Source organism: Hydra viridissima, unplaced genomic scaffold (assembly GCF_058129835.1).
Source record: "Hydra viridissima isolate aposymbiotic clone 2 unplaced genomic scaffold, HvirCarnegie_v1 scaffold_2, whole genome shotgun sequence".
Lineage (NCBI taxonomy): Eukaryota > Metazoa > Cnidaria > Hydrozoa > Anthoathecata > Hydridae > Hydra > Hydra viridissima.
In genome coordinates, this window is record NW_028324301.1 from 6050425 (window position 1) to 6070126 (window position 19702).

Genomic DNA, 19702 nt, shown 5'->3' on the forward strand with positions numbered 1-19702 from the left:
TTTTTTTTTCTTTCTCTCCTTCTATATTTCGTTAAATACTTTTGTAAAAATGTGTGTATGTGAGTGTGTGCATGGTTGATTGCGTTCATGCACAAGCTTGTAGAGCTTTAGGATTCTTAAAATATCATGTGTAAGATATGGGTGCAGCATTATATGCGTTTAAAAGGAAGAAAAATCTCTCTACTGAAGCCTCACTCCAAACAATTCTTCCTCGAGTGTTAAATGTACATGACCTGACCTTTCTCGGAATTGGAAGTACTTTGGGAGCTGGAGTTTATGTTGTAATTGCAGATATAGCAAAGCATACAGCTGGTCCTGGAGTAGTATTATCGTTTCTGGTAGCGGCATTTGCATCTTTACTCTGCGGTCTGTGCTATTCCGAGTTTGCCGCTCGAGTTCCTAAAGCAGGATCTGCTTATACTTATACTTACGTGACAGTTGGTGAGTTTGTTGCGTTTATGGTTGGTTGGAATATGCTACTAGAATATCTTATTGGCGCAGCTGCTATATCCCGTGCATGGACTGCGTATGTTGATTCTCTAACCGATAGCGCGATAAGTCGAGGTTTGATGAGCGGAATAGCAACATGGACAACGCCTGGAATAAGCAAATACCCTGACTTCTTATCACTAACCATGTGTTTACTTGCCTCAGGATTACTTGCTGTTGGGGTTCGAATATCGTGTTGGGTTAGTACTATCATGGTCTTAATTAACTTAGTTGCAATCATGTTTTTAGTAATAGTTGGTTTAGGATATGCAAGGCCACTATATTGGCAGCCTTTTTTACCTTTTGGGTTCTCTGGAGCACTAGCTGGTTCAGCCACCGCATTCTTTGCTTTTGTTGGCTTTGATGTAATTGCTGCCTCTGCAGAAGAAGTTAAGGAACCTGGGAAATCAATCCCTCGATCTATAGTGACGTCAATTGTTGTTTGCTTAGTTAGTTACAGCGGCTTATCAATGGCAATTACCTTAATGGTTCCTTATCATTCACTTGATGATGATGCTGCTTTGGCTCAAGCGCTCCATAGAAGAGGAGCGATATGGGCTAAGTATGTTATCTCTGTTGGTGCCGTTACAGGATTAACGGCAAGTTTATTAGGTTGTATGTTTCCCGTACCAAGACTTTTATTTTCAATGGCAAACGACGGATTAATATTTTCACCATTTATGCAGATTAATTCTTTTACTAAAACGCCTGTCTTCGGCTGTATTTTTAGTGGCATTATTTCAGGTTGGTTAGCATTATACTTTGATCTTTCAACATTAGTTGAAATTATGTCAATAGGAACATTGCAAGCCTATACAATGGTTGCCACATGTGTGTTGCTTTTAAGATATCAAATAGCTCCTGTTGGTTTGTTGACTACGGTTAATGGTTTAGAGCCTTTATCAAGTGACTCAATAGTAAGTGAAAATGAAAACATTAGATTACTTCCAACAAGAAGAACTGCAATGCTAGCTAGTGTTTCAACTTTTATAATAGTTTTAGTTTCTTTTGGTATCAGTGGACTTTGCGTGAATTATAGTGAATATTTGTGGCATGCGCACTTTTGGGCTATAGTCGCATTTTTCCTTTTAATTGCAGCTTTTACTATTGCTATGACAATAATAATTCTTCAACCTCAAAATCGATTTGATTTGCCTTTTTCGGTTCCCTTGGTACCGTTGTTACCAGTGACGTCAATTTTTCTTAATATTATGCTGATGGTGCAACTGAAGTTAATAACATGGATAAGATTTTCGGTGTGGATAACTTTAGGTAAGATTTTTTAAAATACTTAAATCAATGTCTTTTTTTTTTTTTTTTTTTAAGTCTCCAAAAGGTTGGAAGTCCGGTTTTATTTTTAAAAATTCATTCCACAATTTATAACTTTTATAGAATATGTTTACTAAAGTGAGTAATGCAAAGTTTGTAATGTAAACTTCTTTTTTCAAAGTTCTGTAGGTGGTACCCATCTCTTAAACAAGAACCTCTCCAATATTTACAATTAAAATATCATTCATTTTGTTTGCTACTCTTTTTATTCCTTAGAGGCGTATATTTGAGGGGCGTATGTGTAAGAGCCTATACTTTATGATGTAAATGCAAAAAATTAAAATGCTATTGAAAATACTTACTATATAATAGTTATTAAAAAGTTTACTCTAAAAGATGGAATGATTTACATTTATGTTTTACTACTTACAAATTTTCATATAAAGAGATTTTATTATGAAGTTGTTTTAAAACTCCCTCATCCTCACCCTCAACAATGATATTCAAAACTTGAAAAATGCAGAAACGGACTAGATTCTGTTAGTCTATTCATTTAACCGGTATACGCATAATTTACATAAAAAACTAAATTTTATTTAATCTGTGTAAAAAGCTTCTTCGAATTAAAAATAAGTTTATGAAATGAAAAAACAAAGCTTTCAGATAAATGTTAGAAAATTTATTGTTAGGAAACTCGTGGAAATGTTAAAAAAAAAAAAAAAATCATTTCAAACAATTTTTTTTCCGAAGCATTTTTTCTGATTATTTTTATGGTAATTATTTTTGGCCTTTTTAGGTTTATCTATTTATCTGTTTTATGGAGTTCAACACAGCAAAGAAAACACGCAAGGAAGATAATCTTGAAAGGAAAACCAAGCAGGGTGATCAAGAAAGTCTTTTATGTAAATAGGTTTTTATAAATAAAGCCATTTTCAAAAACGAATAGAAAAATCTATTAATCAAAATGATCTAACTCTTCACTTTGCTGTTCACGTTCGTAACCAGCAGTGTGATCTTTATAAATACATTAATGTTGTTTATATATATATATATATATATATATATAAACGTTAGGGGACATTTAAGACTAAAATAATAAAGATGTGACTTTCCTGAAAGAAGAAAATAGAATAAATACGCCTTACTCAAGCAACAATTTCAATGACTACAACAAAAACAGTAATTACATCATTTACAATAAAAACAAAGACTGCAACAACAAGACTATTTGATGAAAAGTAATAAATATAAGAATTTAAAAAATGTTTCAGTGCTGTTGTTGCAGTAATTTCAAAATAGTAGCATCGTTTTTAGCTGCACCAATAAATTCATCTATAGTAATTTCCCCGTCTCCGTCTTCGTCCATTTGTAAAAACAACCGTTCAGAGAGTCTTTCAGGAAGATCTTCTTCATCTTCGTTTACTTTTGTATCATCTGCCATCATGCTATAAATTGATTTTATGATTTCATACAGTTCATCTTCAGTTATTGTTCCGGATTTATTGATGTCATACATGTTGAACGCCCATCTTAGTTTATCCTCTCGACTTCCGTGACATGTGATCGAAAGACCGCACATAAACTCGTAAAAGTCAATAGTTTGATCTCCGTCTTTATCAAAAGTTCTGAACACGTGACTTGCAAATTTTGAGGCATCACCGTCTTTGAAAAAGTTCTTATAGATGCTTTCGAATTCGTTCTTTGTCATCTTACCTCGTGGACAGTCTTTCATAAAACCTTTGTACCATTTTGATAATTCTTCGTCGTTAAATGCGGTGCAACCTTGCAAGTTAGATAAAATTTCAGCAGGAATTTTGCTGTTTTTCTTCCCCATTTTTTATTTTTTTTCCTTTATTATTTGTATAGTCTCCTAAAATCTGGTGCAAAAATAAAAACACTTCAAAGGTTTCCAAATAAAGCTTTATACGACTTTTCTTTTTACAATGATAAAGCTAAAACGAAGGCGTGATCGAAATTATTAAAAATCGCTTGTAAAGCGCAGGCTTAGTTTTTGTTGTTAATTTTTAATCAACTTTCAGTTGCATAAAACTGTGGTAAGTTACAGTGACATCTCGTCCTCTGTGTAAATTACTTTGATAAAAATCACGACTAGCGACAGCCATAAAGCGAATAATTTATGCAAAATATTTCTCAGCCCAATGAAATAACTTAGAGGTATTAAAAGCAAAGAATACCTTAACAAAAGAATTTGTAAAGTTTCTTAGACGAAAATACTTCTTTCTGTTATGTCGTAGTTAAATTTAATAGTGATTTCTTTTTTTTTTTTTTCTCTTTTAAAAAAAAAAAACATTCTATGTTTTATTTTCATTTTACTCGTCTTTTTAATTAAAAAAGAAATCCATTGTGAACAATATTTCAATTAATAGATGTCTTCAGATTCCAGTTCGAAAAGAAACCTTCTTGTAAAATAACTGCATGTTATAATGTTTTCTTGATATAGAAATAGTTCACGGGTGCTGAGCAGCATAAAAGTCACAGAATTAAATCCGAGAAAGATGCTTTGTTACGAACTACCCTGCCGATTTTTCTTACCAAAAATGAAAAAAAAAAAAAAATGCTAATAAGAAAAATCCGTTATTCTCTTTAATCTGTAATTCCTTTTACTAAGAAAAAATTTTACAAATATCACAGATTTTTATTCTTTCTTTCTTTTTATCCATAAGAAACCTCGACCAGAAATTGGTGTATAAATGCTGGATCGCTCTAATTTTCGTTATAAATTATTTAAAAATGGGATAAAAGTGAAATAATCGGAATTATATAAGACATTCATTTTTATCACTTTGTTTATTTAGAAGTGAAAATGAGAAAAGAAAACTAAACCTCATCGAACGTTGTAAAATTAATTTAATTTTGAAATTGCTCCCGACAACTGTTTTAGATATTTTTTCTTTGTTAAGAAAAATTAAAGGCTATGAAGAGAGGGGCTGCAGGAAAATCTGTTCTTTTGTTCGACAACCTTTCAAGTTTGCGCAAAACAGTTTCTCATTACGCTTCCTAAATATGTACATAAAAAATCGAAATTCTTCAGTAAATAAACTTTTTCTGAATCAAAACATACGGCACCGTTACAAACATCAAAACATACGGTACCGTTGCAAATATTAAGGCAATTTCGTTAGTAATTTGTAAGATCTTTGCGCATCGTATTTTTCAGAGAAAACTCAGTAGTGGAGTTACTATTATTTACTTGAATTTATTTAATAAGTAACTACCATCTTTAACAAAATATAGATTTTTCAAAAACTCGTAAGAGTGAACGCTCTCGCGTTATTAATTTATGACTCTTAGAGTGACGATTTTATCAACAATTTTTTTTAATTTTTTTTTATTGTTTATTTTTTTATGGAAAATTGAGAGCAGCAAGAATTGGTTTAAAAAAATATTCTTGATAACAGTATTTGAAAAGACTACCTTAGCTTGATAGCGGATTGTTAAGAACAGCTGGTTAACTCAGCTGCGGGTGCCTTTTTTCGATTTTACCCCTTTTAACTGATGAGAGTTTTAAAATTTTGTAAAGTTGAAATATAAATACAAAATAAAATTTCATATTTAGGTCAAAATCAGTAAATAAAAACCCGATGCGTTGTTCTTTTTACTATTCATAATCGATAAGAAATTTAAATGAAATTCATAAGCACTCTATAAGAAAATTAGAACATTATTTTGTCATTTGAAGGTTTTCATCATCTTATTTGACTCACTAAATCTTACTTTGCTCGTTTTTCTTTCCGTAAATCAACGAAATCTAATCTAAAGCGCGTAAAAAGCGGGTTGATAAAAATCATTTCGAGTTGAATAAATTAACGTGAAAAGATATGTTATCGTTTTTATTTTTTTATTTCGAAAAAACATCCTACGTAAATCTGTGAAAAAGCGTTTTAAAGTTTTTTACGATGAGTAACTTGATAGAATAATTAAACTTACTTTTGCTTTGACAGAAAAAAAAACCAATTGAAATTGCAATAAAAAAACGATTTATAAAAAAATCGGACAGAGAGTAATAACAGATTAAATATAAGTTATTAATAAAGAGAAATAAATTATTAATCGACTTATGTTGTTTCTTTAAGTTAAACACAAGTATTATTTAACGATAATATATTCATAAAAAGATGATAAAGTGAAATATTCCTGAGGGGGTGCGCTCTTTGAATTGCACTATCCCTAGAGTTTTTATCTATTTAAATTTTGGTTAGCACTTCCCTGGGTAATTATTACTAGAAGATTGAGATCTGACATAGCGATATCTAAATGTACGCTAGGTTGGACAAAAAAACATCTGATATCATGTAAAATAGACTTTGATTTGATAGATAAATTAACATCTTCGATGTCAATGCAAATGATTGGGTAAAACAAATGTTTTAATATAAAACAACACGATAAAAACCGCACTAAAATGATAACAAACCGCAGCAAAATGATAACAAACCGCAATAAAATGATAACAAACCGCAGTAAAATGATAACAATAAGTAAAAACAAAAGTAAGCTTTTATGACTATGAAACAGGTTTTTTTTTTGGTATTGACATCTGATTTTTAAGATCGTATAAATATACATAGAATGCTGCAGCAATTTTTTTTAACGAGAAATTGAGCAAAAAAACTTATCTAATGGATTTGCTAGCGCTAATTTAATTTAGATTAAGTTTTTACTTCCTAAAAACCTTTGAAAATTATATTAAGCTTGGGAGAAAGAAGAAGATAAAAAAAAAACATCAAAAAGATATTTTAGTTATTTTAATAATTGTAATTTTTTGGCTGCAAATAAAATTTGAAGAATTTGGGAAGAGATTTCCACTAAGTTTAAAAAAATATAAGGAGGCCATAAAATGAAACAAAATCTTGTTATTTTTACAAACGTTATGGGTTGTTTGCAACCAAAAGATAAAACTGAGTATTCACTCAGTAAATTACTAAAAAGTGTTTAAACATCTTTACTATTTAGCGGTGTTCAAACTGCTCTATATTTTTTAACTTCAACAAATAAACTTGTTTTTTTAATTTAATTTAAAGTTACATAATTTATAAAAAAATTTCATCCAATCAAAAAGGGGATTTACTCACTCCTTAACAATGTAAACTTTTCTGATTGAAAATTTTAAAATGTGAAAGTAAATTTACTCTTCAATAATAAATACTTTTCATAGAGAGATTTGCATGCTCTACAAATCATTAGAATTTGAAAATGCAATTAAACATTTAAAAAATGATGTAAACATTTCAAATAAAAATGGGTAAACGTTTAAAAAAAATGTTGAAACTTATTTGAAAAAATATTCATTGAAAGACTCAAAGTTAAACGGGACTACCTTATTTCGGATTTTGTAAATCATATTATGGGTCTAGACCACATACTAAAACTTGCACACATATTTTAAGGGTAAGAAGTCACAACACCTTTAAATCCTACTGCCTTTAAAGTGTTGTATACTGTGAAATGTTTTGCCATTTATATAACAGAATATATTTCAAAAACAAATGGAAAGACTGTAAGTGCATTAATCGTTAAAGAAATCCTCAAAAATAAAAGAAAAATTTGGAGAAGAAAACCTTTGATATCAACAGCAAATCAGAAAAAGTGACTGGTATTTTCAAAACAACGTATTGACAGTATTGGATCTGAATTTTCGGGAAAAGTTTTATCTGATGAAAGTAAGTACAACAAGTTACGAAAAGTGTGTCCGTGGGATGGTTTAGCGAGTCGAAAAAATGAAAGATGCATGATTCAGAAAGTTTCACAGTTATGTATGGGGGTAGTAATGTGGTGTTTAGGGGTTAATGGCAACAGCTAGGGTTAGCAGACTGATTTTCACTAAAAAGTTGGACAATCATCATTAATTTCATATTTCGCAATGTAATTTAAAGGCGTTTGTTAGAAGTTATTGATTTCCAATCGGACAATGATCCTATTCATACCAAAACAAATCCATTTGCCTCCGCTGTCATCTACATCCATTCGATGATTTAGATCAAGAAAAAATTTAAAGGTGGTAACGTGTGAAGAGAAGTTAAAGCTGCGTGAAGCAGAAAAATGCCGTAGTTGACCTGCAAATTTATCCAAATTTCCGAAAAACAAAAAAGAAAAATGTCAATGAGCACAAAAAGAATTTATTAACAACATTCAACATAAGTCGTTTTTGTACAAATCAAGAAATAAAACTTCATAAAGATGATGAAAATGAATCTTAAAATAAACAAAATTTTCGTTGCTGAGTTTTTTTTCTAGAATATTATGTAGTTTATTCGATATTTTTTGCTAATTTAGATACTTAATCTGTTTTGATCTATTTGTTGGAGAAAGTGATTTCAGGGAGAGTGATAAAAGTGACAAAGAGTTTGATATTTAGAAATGATGCAAACAATAAAGGTATTAAAGAAGTTAGTGAAAACGAATATGGGTCAATATAATAATGAACCATTAGCAAGTATAACATCAAGACCAGCTGAGAATACAATTTGGATAATAGATTTTGTAGTTAAAAAGTTGTTAGGAAATATTTGTCTATAAATAATTTAAAAAATTATTTTTTGCATTACCGACTGTTAATCGAATATAAAATTTTTTGTTATAACTTTTAGTTATGGAAAAACTGGAAAAAAATTAACATCGCATGCTCATTTTAATAGAGAGCTTACGATCTGAAAACTGCAACGGCAACAGAGACGACAAAGGTCTGGATCGAGCGGTTGCGACTTGCAGTTGCGGTATAAAATTAGTTACGAATTTCCGCTTCAAAAAAAAGAAAACATCTTGAAATAAACAAAAAAAATTTAAAAATGGCTCCTTTAAGAAATGTTAGAAATAGTTTATTACTTGCATTAGAATCAAATATCATAGACGACGAGGAATTTTTACTACTGTACAAATTAAATTTGTCTAAGAATCCAGATTTACCGTTTCGGAGTTATAAACAATTTTGTTTAGAAATCATGCCTGATGATGAATGCAAAAGTAAATTTAGATTTCTACGTAGTGATATATATCGCTTATTCAATGTACTTCAACTACCTCAAGAGTTTGTATGTTATAACGGGTTAAAAGTTACTCCCGTAGAAGCACGGTGTGTTTTTTTAAAACGGTTTTCCTACCCATGTAGACTACTCGATATGATACTCGATATATATATATATATATATATATATATATATATATATATATATATATATATATATATATATATATATATATATATACATATATATATATATATATATATATATATATATATATATATATATATATATATATATATATATATATATATATATATATATATATGTATGTATATGTATGTATGTATATGTATGTATGTATTTATACTTATGTATATATCCTAAATTTGTATCAGAAATTAAATAACTACTTTGTTACACTTTTGGAGCAAGTACTACTTTGATCCATTTATAAGCCGTTTTCAGAAAACACGAATTTCAACGTTTTGACGTTGCGTAAAAAGTTTTAAAACGGCATTTCAGGGAATCCCATCCATTCTTATCGTAAGCTCTCAAATTATTTGACAACGGAAACGTATAACGAGAGTTTCGAGGATATTCATAGGAAGATTGTCATTGGTTTGCTTTTATCTGCCCGGACTGTGTTACTGTGTAAGCTATAGAAGTTTGTAAGAAAAAATATTCCATTTAAATTGACGAAGTAAAAGATAATTGAAAGAAAAAATGCAGTAAGGAAGTTTTGGTATATTATAAAAGTTTAAGCTTGATGATATACAATGATAAGAGTATTTTAAAAAGTTAAGATTAATTTACAATGAAATCTGAGAGGGTTCTAGGAGTCACTGAGAGGGTACAGGTGGTAAGAGGGTGCAGAAGGTGAGAGGGTGCTGGTTTTTTATAGAATTGTTTGACATGAACTCATGCAATCTTTTTGCATGAGTTCATGTCAAACAATTCTATAAAAAACCAGTTGAACTATTTACATACTCCCTAACCCATGAAGTTAAAGCATTAATGTTGTACTCTATGTTCTCCAAAGTCTTTAGGGATAGATAAATTTCTTCTGAGGTTACACATGAAAACGATAGTGGTGCAGATAAAAGACTATGCGTAATCTCGCTGAATACACTGTAGACTGAAAAATTTTTGATATTTTGTGCTTGTTTACACAAAATTTTGTGGAAAGAGGAAGAAAAAAAAAAAAAGAATTATCTAATTGCTATAATAAAATGAAACGAAAATATATAAATGTAACTATAAATAAAAAAAGAATTAAAAATCATCTAGAATGAATTAGAATTAGTTTGACTATGAAACCATCCAGAATGGATTGGAATTAGCAAGCCAGGCACAAACTACATATAATGGTTAATGTTACAGTTGAGCTTTCCATATTCCTCATAACTTATTTAACAACATTTTTTGGGCAAAAACCATGCAGCCATCTTCTGATCAACTCTTTCATGTTTTATTCCTTCGAAGTGTTTCAGCATTTTCCGTTAAAGTAGCTAAAAGTTGTTTACTTTCCGCATGTTTTTTAAAACTTTTAAGTTTTATTTCTTGATATCTAAAAATTTTATATTTTTTTTTAGTTAAGTAAACTTATAAATTTAGTAAAGATGTTTGATTAACTTGAAAAATGTTTAAAAGCTTTTTTACTTTCAGAGTTCACAGATTTGTTTTGTTCCAAGTATTACGTTGTATCTTTAAATGCTTGATGTTGTGAAAGTATTTTTGTGTGTGTGTTACTTCATAAGTTTTGAATATTTTTTGTCTTCCGTATGACGCTAGCTTGTGTGAAAGTATGCTTGTGACAGTTTGCACTATTGGTGCGTTTTCTTTTAGTTTCTTTGTTTGATTGCAAACTAAGAATTTAAGGTATATATGAAATTGAAACAGTCAAATTATAAAAAATGCCTGTACAAGCTTGTGATAAATATTGATTTTATGCTTGTACAAACCTGTTCATTTCTTTGACTGAAAATGAAATACATACATGACTTGCTTACTTCACGTATTTTAAACAATCCATTTAGTTTTAAATCTTCTTCAAAATAACCATATATTGGGTGTTTAAATTTACTTCCAAAACTTTAAAAGCATAAGGTAACTTATATAACTCCTGTCGGAAAACTCATCAATAATACCCATCAAATTGTTTCTTCAAATATATCTTTCTGTAAAATCATCATTTTTGACTCTTGGTGGAAACTTAATCCCTTTTTTATTTTTACTCAGACAACTTTTTTTTTACTATGATTTAATGTTGAATTTTCTGTTTAGTTTTAAAAGTCTCTGACAATCTCTGGGATGTTTACACATTTGTTACACATTTCACACATTCAATTTATAATTTTGGCAGCAGGTGTTTTCTTTAAAAAATGAAAAAATTAGAGTAAGTCTTGCCACCAGAATGTAATTCTGAAGCATTTTTGTCAAAAAATTTTAGTTAGTAAAAGTTAACCTAAAAGGTGAACCAATTTTGCGATACGTCATTTTTTGCTGATCGTTGCTGTTTTTTGTTTGAATTTTATTCTTTGAATGGCTGTTTTGGTCAGATTTGAAAGATACTTGTATGGCTGTTTTTAGGAACTCGGAAAAGATAAAAAATAATTTTAAAAAAGAAAACTAGTAGATTGTACCAACTGAAAAAAATTCTAAGATTTGGAACATGGTTTGATTCATTCAAACAATTCGATTATCGAGTGCAAGTATTGTTTATCAACGTTTTAATCAGCAACTACGAGCTCAATGATTTATGATCTTGTGGTGTTAAACTTATGGTATTAAAAATAAGTTGAAGAAGAGTGGTCAGATGTCAGCTTGGATTAGAACCAAGATTAATCCACCTGATCTTATTCCAATTTTTAAGCAAGAGATAAGCTTTGACATTAAAAATGATTGGACTGTACAAAACGTAAAAACTTCAAATAACAAACGTGAAATGAAAAAGATGCTTTTACAATATTGCAAAAAAGTAAAGCCCAATTTGATCAAGGACTTTGAATAGTAGAACAAAGTGGTCAATCGTTTTTCCTTATATTAGATGAATGGACTTCAAACACGTTTGTATGCGTGTTTAAATTTGTTTTTTGTTTTTTTTTAAAGGACAGCTTCAGTCTCTGGATATGTTGTGAATTAATGATTCCATGCCAGAAAAATAATTTTAATTTAAATAACACTAAAAAGCTGAAATATTTTGATTTAAATAATGATCAAGCCAAGGTATTCTTGACTTAATGACAGATGGTGTCGATATTGTTTATCAATTTTGTCATTTCCATGGCCTCCAATAATAAAATGGAGGCCATGGAAATGACAAAATTGATGAATGGAAAATGCTAAAGTTGATTGCATAAATAATTATTTAGAAGATCTTTAGTCTGATGATGGGCAATAAGAAACTGCTGAAGGTGATGTTGAAGTTGATGAAGATTCTAATGATGACTAAGGAGAAAAGTGGCAAAAATAAATTAGATAGTAATGATTTAATTGAAATTGGCATAAAATTTTTTGTAAAAATGTAGTAAAAGTTAAAAAACATAACTAAAAGTTCTTTTTACGGATCTCCAACAAAAAAATGATATTCTTCAACATGCTTGAACAGACCTGGTATTCACTATCTTCTGCAATAGATAGTAATGATTTATGAATTGGCATAAAATTTTTGTAAAAATGTAGTAAAAGTTAAAAACATAACTAAAAGTTCTTTTTACTCCAACAAAAAAAAAATGATATTCTTCAACATGCTTGTCTGAAAGAACTCTTTAATCAATATACTTTCAAGATCTTTCTGTAGATCAAAAGTGTTTAAAGCTTATGCTCAAAGGTCTATCTGTCTGTGAATTAGAATTTGATCTCATCAAGGGTTTAGTTAAGTTGGAGCTACTGCTTTTGTAAAAGAGATGATGAAAAATGAAAAGTTTTTTAAATCTATTCTTTCAAAATTAAAGGAAAAGAGAAGTATTGTTAGTAAAGATCCTTATAATGCTGTGACAGAAAGAATCAAGGAAAGAAGAAATGGTAGAACTTTTGGACTTAAGATTTACCGAACGTTTATGATTATTGAAGTCTCTCTTCTCTGCTATTCAAAAAGAGGATCTGCCAAAGATTTCAAAGAATCTATTTATTAGACATTTTTTCCGAGCAATCAAAAATTGCCAACCAAATGATTTAAATTACAATGGTGCTAGTCCAGAACTTAACAGTCGATTGCCAAATAAAAGTAAAGCTGATGACCTCAACGAGTATTTATCTGACGTTGTTGTGAGTTCATCAACTAAAAATTCTTATTGTAATATTTTAACCTTTATTAAAAAAGAGTTTGCATTATTTGAAGCATCAAAGGATTGACCAAAAGGTTATTAAAAAGTTAAATTTTACTGTTTCCTCTTCTGTTGAAGCTGAGATTGAACCTTATTCTGTTGAACCTTCATCTATTGAAGCTGAGAGATGTTTCAGTGCAGCTGGTTTATTCATTACTAACTTAAAACATCATTAAATGATGAAATGATAGATAAATTTTGTTTTTTAGGTTCATACTTCATTAGAAGTAAGTAACTTACACATGTTTGGCTAAAGCAAGTTGTCTTGTTCTACATGAAATAAGAAGTTCCAAAAACTTCTCGAACTATTTAAACTATATCCTAAAAATCATTTGTTACTCAAGTAAATTAATTTGTCGTTTGCACGGCCCAAACGGCTCATATTTTCCAATTCTCACATAGGTCAGTGACTGTATCATATTCACGCTTACACTAAATTGCAACAAAATCTATCGCTAATCAGTTGGGCTGTTAGAAAAAAATGCTTTCATCATATTAGTAAACTGGAAGTTTTTTTTTTTATTTTGGATTTTGAATACGAATGAAGCATTTTCAAAGCATATCTATTTTAAATATATAACTGTTAGTTTTTTTATAACATAAATCTTTCAACTAAAATATTGCTAATTATGCTGCTGATATTATAATAAACAACTTAATTTTGATATATCTTCAATATTACCTCACACTTTTACAAATCTTTATTAAAGACTAAACTTGTTTAATAAACAGAATATTATTACAACTCAAAATAAATCTTTTAGTTTGCTGAATTCCATTGTATTTTATGTTGATCGCAAGACCCACGCAACACTTTTTATAGTGAGGGGGCCATGTTTCACGGAAGTTAAAAATCGAAAAAATTATGCGCACTGCATAAGGTTTAATTATTTTCGGGCTTGATTTTTTTAAAAAGCAGTTTTTTAAATATTGCATTTTTTCGTAAATTTGATTTTTTTTTGTTAAAAAAAGTTTACTTTGCAAAAATGTGAAGGAGCCCCCGGTAGCCTGGGGGTTGGATCTCGTGATAACACAGTGCAAAATGTTTAATTCAAATAGTTTCAATTAAAATATATAATTACAACATACGATTACAACGTGTAACTATAACTTGTAATCAGAGCATGTAATTACAACATACAATTATTTAAGTATTTCAATGGAAATTTATTACCTTTGCGTCATGATATTAAAATCAATGTTACTTAACGAAATACCGTGATATCAAATTGCGTTTGTCATAAGACAAACTAAACGTAAATATTTACTAAATCAGAATCGTGTTTAACTCACAATGATGGCGAACAAATCTAACATTCAATTATTTGCTTTCGTTAATTTTTAGATATATTTTCACATTAGCCTAAAAATATTCAAGTAACTTGTAGGAATAAACCATTTAAGAAACAAGATATTGTAATGAACGCGAGTGCGATATTAACGAAAAGCGTGCGATATTAATGACAAATGATGACTTAATGATTCATACTCGCAGTTCGCAACCGCGTCGGTTTTTATTTACTTTACACGCGTTCGTGGCTATTTATAACGACGCTTTAAATAAAATTCACTCTACAGCTAGTTTGTAGTTCATAAAATTCGCTCTTTTTCAGCCTCGTTTTTTCTTCGTTTAAGTGTTTTATGAAACTCGTACCAAACATCGAAATTGTTCATAGTAAAATTGGGATATTTAATGAAGTCTTAAATGTACAGTTTAAATGCTGTTTTTTAAAATCAACAATTTATTCATCAACTATATAAACTATTCTGAAATGAGGTAAATCTATATATATTTTCTCTTAAGAAACCAGTTTGTAAGCAACGTCGCTTTCGAAGAAATTCATCTGGTTAGCCTAAAATTTCATTGAAACTCAGTGATTTTTACTTATCTTAGTATAATGGTTTTTTTTTTTTTTTTTTTTTTTTCAAAAAAAAAAAAAAGAAATAAAAAAATCATTATTTTTCTTTACTTTATGTTAAATTCTCAAATGAATATAAAGAGCTGAAATAAAAATGATGCGCATAGCATTTTGTAATAAGATATATAAATATATTATTTCTAAAAAGAATATTTGAAGCAATTTGGCTATAAACTAATCTCGCAATTTTAGACTCAACTTTTGGCTTAATCATTTTAAAAAGACAAAAAAGTAATCTACGAATCTAAAATACGAATCTAAATGGGATACGCCGAAGTTAACTTTTTTTGTTTCAGGCTACGCCAACAAAGAAAATGAGATTACATCATGTCAATATTGCTTGCACCGATATTGAAAAAACACGTCTAATTTTTTGTCGTCAATATGGATTTAAAGTTTTAGGAAATTGGTTGCCCCGATCACCAAATACAGACACTCGCTTGGTGCTAATTTTAAATGGTATCATAATATCCTTGAGCCAAGCTAGCGATATTGACACTGTAGATGATATTGCTTATTGCGTAGAGTCTGTCAAAGAGACTTGTGATCTAGTAAAATTGAATGGCGGTCAAGTTCTTGAACAACCAAATTTTTTAGATTGTATTCAACGAAGTTGTTTTACATTAAATGAAGATGGTTTATGCAACTGTTACTCTAGTAAATGCAAAAATTATATTGAAAAAGCTGTCATAAAATCTCCAATTGGCAATCTCAAACATACGTTGCTGAATAAAGAGAACTTTGATGGTATTTTTTTGCCCGGCTTTACACAGACTTGTGACGAAATAAAATCTGGCTATGGAATTAATCAAATCGATCATATTGCCATGGCTGTTGAGTTGGGTAATAGTGAGAAATATATGACTTGGTATAAAAATTGTCTTCAATTTTCTCGCTTTATAACTAGTAAGTTAGAAAATGAATTTGGTTTAATTATTCAAACCAAAGACAATGAAAGTGGTTTGCGTCTACTAACCTTAAAAGAGTATCCTTGCTCAGAGCTTGGCATACAACACACTGAAGTTGAAGCTCACAAAAATTCAATTAAGTTTGTTTTTGGAGAATCTATTTCTAAACAAGGTTAGTCTTAGGTAGAGTTAATTACTAACTTGGCATGGTTAGTGTACACTTGAACTAAAACTATATATTTATTTAAAAGAGTTTTGGAATGTATGGTTTTCTGTATTGAATTTTACCATTTATTTTTAATTTTGACTTCTTAAATTATTCTGCTTTTGTATTTGAAGATTCTGATCAAATTACGCTTTTTCTGAATAAGCACAAAGGTGAAGGTGTTCAGCATATTGCTTTTCATACTGCAACAATTGTTCAGGATTCCTTAAAATGGAAAAATGATGGAGTGAGCTTTATTAAACCTCCAAGCCAATACTATGAAGAAGTAATGGTTTTTTGCTTCTTTTTTTTTTTTAATAAAGAATGTTTTAAATGTCATAATTGAAACTTACAGTGAATTTTTATTTGTTCTTTATTCTTATGAAAATTAGATTGCATCTACGCTAGATAAACTGAAAGAAAAAGATAATATATTATCTTTAACTGATATTGGGATTTTGGTAGATGCTGAATGTACATATGATGAACATTCTACTCAAGAAGAGAGGTAAGAAAAGTAAAATTAAAAGTGCATATATATATATTTGTATATATATATACACATACATACATACATAGATATATATAAACACACACACACAACTTTATATCAGGGGTGTAATTGTGTGTATGATTTGATTTTGATTTTAGAGGGGGGCAAAATCAGATTATTTTAGTGGTAGGTGTAGTTAGGGACCTTTTTTCTAAGGAGTTTTACAAAAGAAAGTTCATTGTTTAAAGTAAAACATAGGTAAGCAATCTAAAAGATTTTAAGATTAATAAGTTTTGCTTTTAATCTTCAGTTAGGAGGAACTTGTTTAACTCCAATGTTTTTCATATCTTTGAAGCATATGTCTGCCTAATCTTGCAAGAATGATAAATGTAAAAAAAAATGTAAAAACATGCAAAACTAATTGGGACAGGCTTTCATTTGAAAACCTTTTCCAATTTTTACATGGTTTTACATTTTTTTTTTACAATTTTAGATATCAAAAAGAACTTATTTTCTTAATAGTTTTTATTTAAAGAGTAAAGACCCCTCTTGCTTTTAACTCTTCTTTGCTCATTTAAAGTCTTTCATTCTCTCATTTAAATGCTGACAGTATTTTGTAATATTTTTAGATATCTCTATCAAATATTTACCCATCCTGTACTAGACACAAAAACATTTTTCTTTGAACTTGTATACCGCAATAATGCTAATGGCTTTGGTGCAGGCAATGTAAAAGCCTTGTGGAGAGCAATGGATAGATATTTGAAAAATGCGAAAGATTCATAATCTTTCATTATTCAATTATTATTTTTTAAAAATCTTTTTAAAATAGTCTTAAAAAATGGTTTTAACTTTTTTAAATTATTTGTTTGAATTGATTTTCAGAATTAATACTATTTTTGTTATTAAAATTTATGTTAATTTTTATCAATTTGATAAAAAAATATTGCAGTCAAGAATATTTCGTAAGCACATAAAAGCAAATGATTGTGCCGGCGGTTTGTAAAAAGGAAGAACTTAAATTTTCTTTTTTTTTTTTGTAGTAGAATGTTTTAGTTTTTTTATGTTTTTGAATTGATCTTGAAAAGATTCGATAGTAATTTTCTGATAAGTGTGATAAGACTGTATGATATTTTAAATGCGATTTGATAAATTCTTACTACCTATTGCAATAGCGTTGTATTCTATAAAACTCGGTAAAATACCTTTGGAAAATTATTGAAAAATAGATCTTGGCAGGCATTTCATAAAAAGTTATTAGTCGGATAATTATCAGCGATTCTTAATCTTAACATTCTTAAAATGCCAAATTATATTTTAGAAATCTTTAGTTATTGTCTATATTATCTAAATTATATTAGTAATATTGTTTATCTTGTTATCTATATTACTAATATTCTAAATAAGCAAAATTACTATTGATAAGAAATCATAGCGACACTGATTTATATTTCAGATCTAATAAATTAATTCGAATTCATTCCATAAAAACTCGATTTTCCCACACAAATAAAAATTAGATTGACAGTCTTTATAAAACAGCCTCTTGGTTAACACTGTAGTCTCCATGAACTATAACAGTATTAGCCAGGCGTTAATCTTAAAAATACATTACCTATATTTACATGTTACTAAAATATTTGCAGAGATTTAAAAAAAAAAAAACTACAATCTAAATCTGTAAAAAAAACTTTTATGAAATTTAAGAATCGACTAATCATTGTACGACAAAAATCTGTGAATTCAAATATATCTAATAAATATATCTATTAGATATTTTTTGTAACAGACATAACTAAAGAAAAGTTGTAATATATTACAACATTTCTTTAGTTATGTCTGTTGTGTTATCGTTCGACCGTTAAAATAGTTTTTTATATTTTTAGGCATCGAAGTCATAGTTTCTGGCTCTTTTTTTATATTGGGTTTCTATTGCAGAAAATGTTTGGATGCGTTTTTTAAATTTCCAAATAAGTTTATTTCAAAGGTTGTTTAATTTTTTTTACTTACATGACAAACTTTCAGTGACACACGTCTATGAAAAACTCTTTGATTTCGCTGGATGAATTGTCACGAATAGGGTACTAATCGGAACAGCATAATGTAAAAAGGTTTTTAATATTAAAAGTATTTTTCATCGTTTCTGCATCTTACATTCTTATAGATAACAAAATTTTCTGTCATTTTTTTGTTTTGTTTTGTTTTTTCTGTTTTTGTTTAATAAGAACCTTTCAATACTACATTTTTCAGAAAAATATCTTTGTCTTTGTCTTTTATTACGTCTAGTAATAGTTTTTCTGTTCCATTTCTGCTCCGTGGTTTTTTGCATAACTTGAAATAAGAAATAGTAATCGTTTGTTTTTGATATAATTTTTCATGATGTTGATAACGTTATATAACTATGAAATACACCAAGAGTCCAGACATGAAAAATACTTGCTTTAAATATCATGCTTTTTTAATGTTTTAATAAAATACTTTGGTTAAGTTTAGTTAAGTTTAACCTCAAGTATTTTAAAAACCAAATTTATACTTATTGCTTATTCTTACAGTTCTCTAAGCTTTCTTCATTTCTTGGATGGTCTATTAGTACTTCTATAAGTGGCGATATACAGTTACAGCTACGAATGTACAGCTTCTATTGCTTACTCACTGTTGATCTTCAGAGGAGCAATGTTAAAGCACATTAACGTTGTTAAAAAATTATGAATGATCACACCCTTCAAGTTCAACTTAATCCATAATATGGGTTTAGTTGAATAAAAAGTGTAGCAGGCCATTTTTCACCAGCTGACTAATTTTTCTGAAGCATTTTAAACACATGTCTAACAGCATTAACAAGAAGATAATGTTCTATTGGTAGAATGGTGTCCTGAATGACGGTGTTTGAAGATCCAGAAATGATTGGCTCAAGGAAAACATTTATAGATATTTTTGCCTTTCTAAGGTCACAATCAGAAATTTTAAAAAAAACACCTTTTTTTTTTTTTTTTTTTTTTAGGGAAGTATAAGAAAGTTCGCATAAATATGTATTTACGCGTTTGTGTTTGTTTTATAACATCAACTCCTGATCAACTATGAACCTAACTGTTTTTTCCTCCTCTCTAAATC

General features: G+C 29.0%; 4 protein-coding genes across 6 annotated transcripts in view; 2 read left to right on the forward strand and 2 right to left on the reverse strand.

Annotated features, from left to right (window-relative positions):
• The window catches only part of LOC149891668 (E3 SUMO-protein ligase ZBED1-like), a 588790-nt gene that overhangs the window by 438228 nt on the left and 130860 nt on the right, over positions 1-19702 (reverse strand). The window lies entirely within an intron of this gene.
• LOC145183848 (cationic amino acid transporter 2-like) lies at positions 27-2723 on the forward strand. The gene is made up of 2 exons (XM_090079774.1): positions 27-1761; positions 2555-2723. The coding sequence occupies exons 1-2, from the start codon at positions 138-140 to the stop codon at positions 2614-2616; spliced, it is 1686 nt and encodes a 561-aa protein (XP_089935900.1). The 5' UTR covers positions 27-137; the 3' UTR covers positions 2617-2723.
• Positions 2904-3833, reverse strand: LOC145195128 (hippocalcin-like protein 1). The gene has a single exon (XM_080072912.2). It carries the CDS (start codon positions 3590-3592, stop codon positions 3026-3028), a length of 567 nt encoding a protein of 188 aa, XP_079929038.2. The 5' UTR covers positions 3593-3833; the 3' UTR covers positions 2904-3025.
• Positions 14622-17763, forward strand: LOC145193547 (4-hydroxyphenylpyruvate dioxygenase-like protein). Of its 3 annotated transcripts, XM_090079973.1 has the most exons (5): positions 14622-14843; positions 15282-16065; positions 16233-16384; positions 16491-16606; positions 17221-17763. In XM_090079973.1, the coding sequence occupies exons 2-5, from the start codon at positions 15300-15302 to the stop codon at positions 17375-17377; spliced, it is 1191 nt and encodes a 396-aa protein (XP_089936099.1). In that variant the 5' UTR covers positions 14622-14843; positions 15282-15299; the 3' UTR covers positions 17378-17763. The 3 variants fall into 3 exon arrangements, 2 of the variants coding, with proteins under 2 accessions (XP_089936099.1, XP_079927142.2); XM_080071016.2 differs by lacking the exon at positions 14622-14843 and having other exon boundaries at positions 15063-16065; XR_016450158.1 differs by lacking the exons at positions 14622-14843; positions 17221-17763 and having other exon boundaries at positions 15056-16065; positions 16265-16384; positions 16491-16598.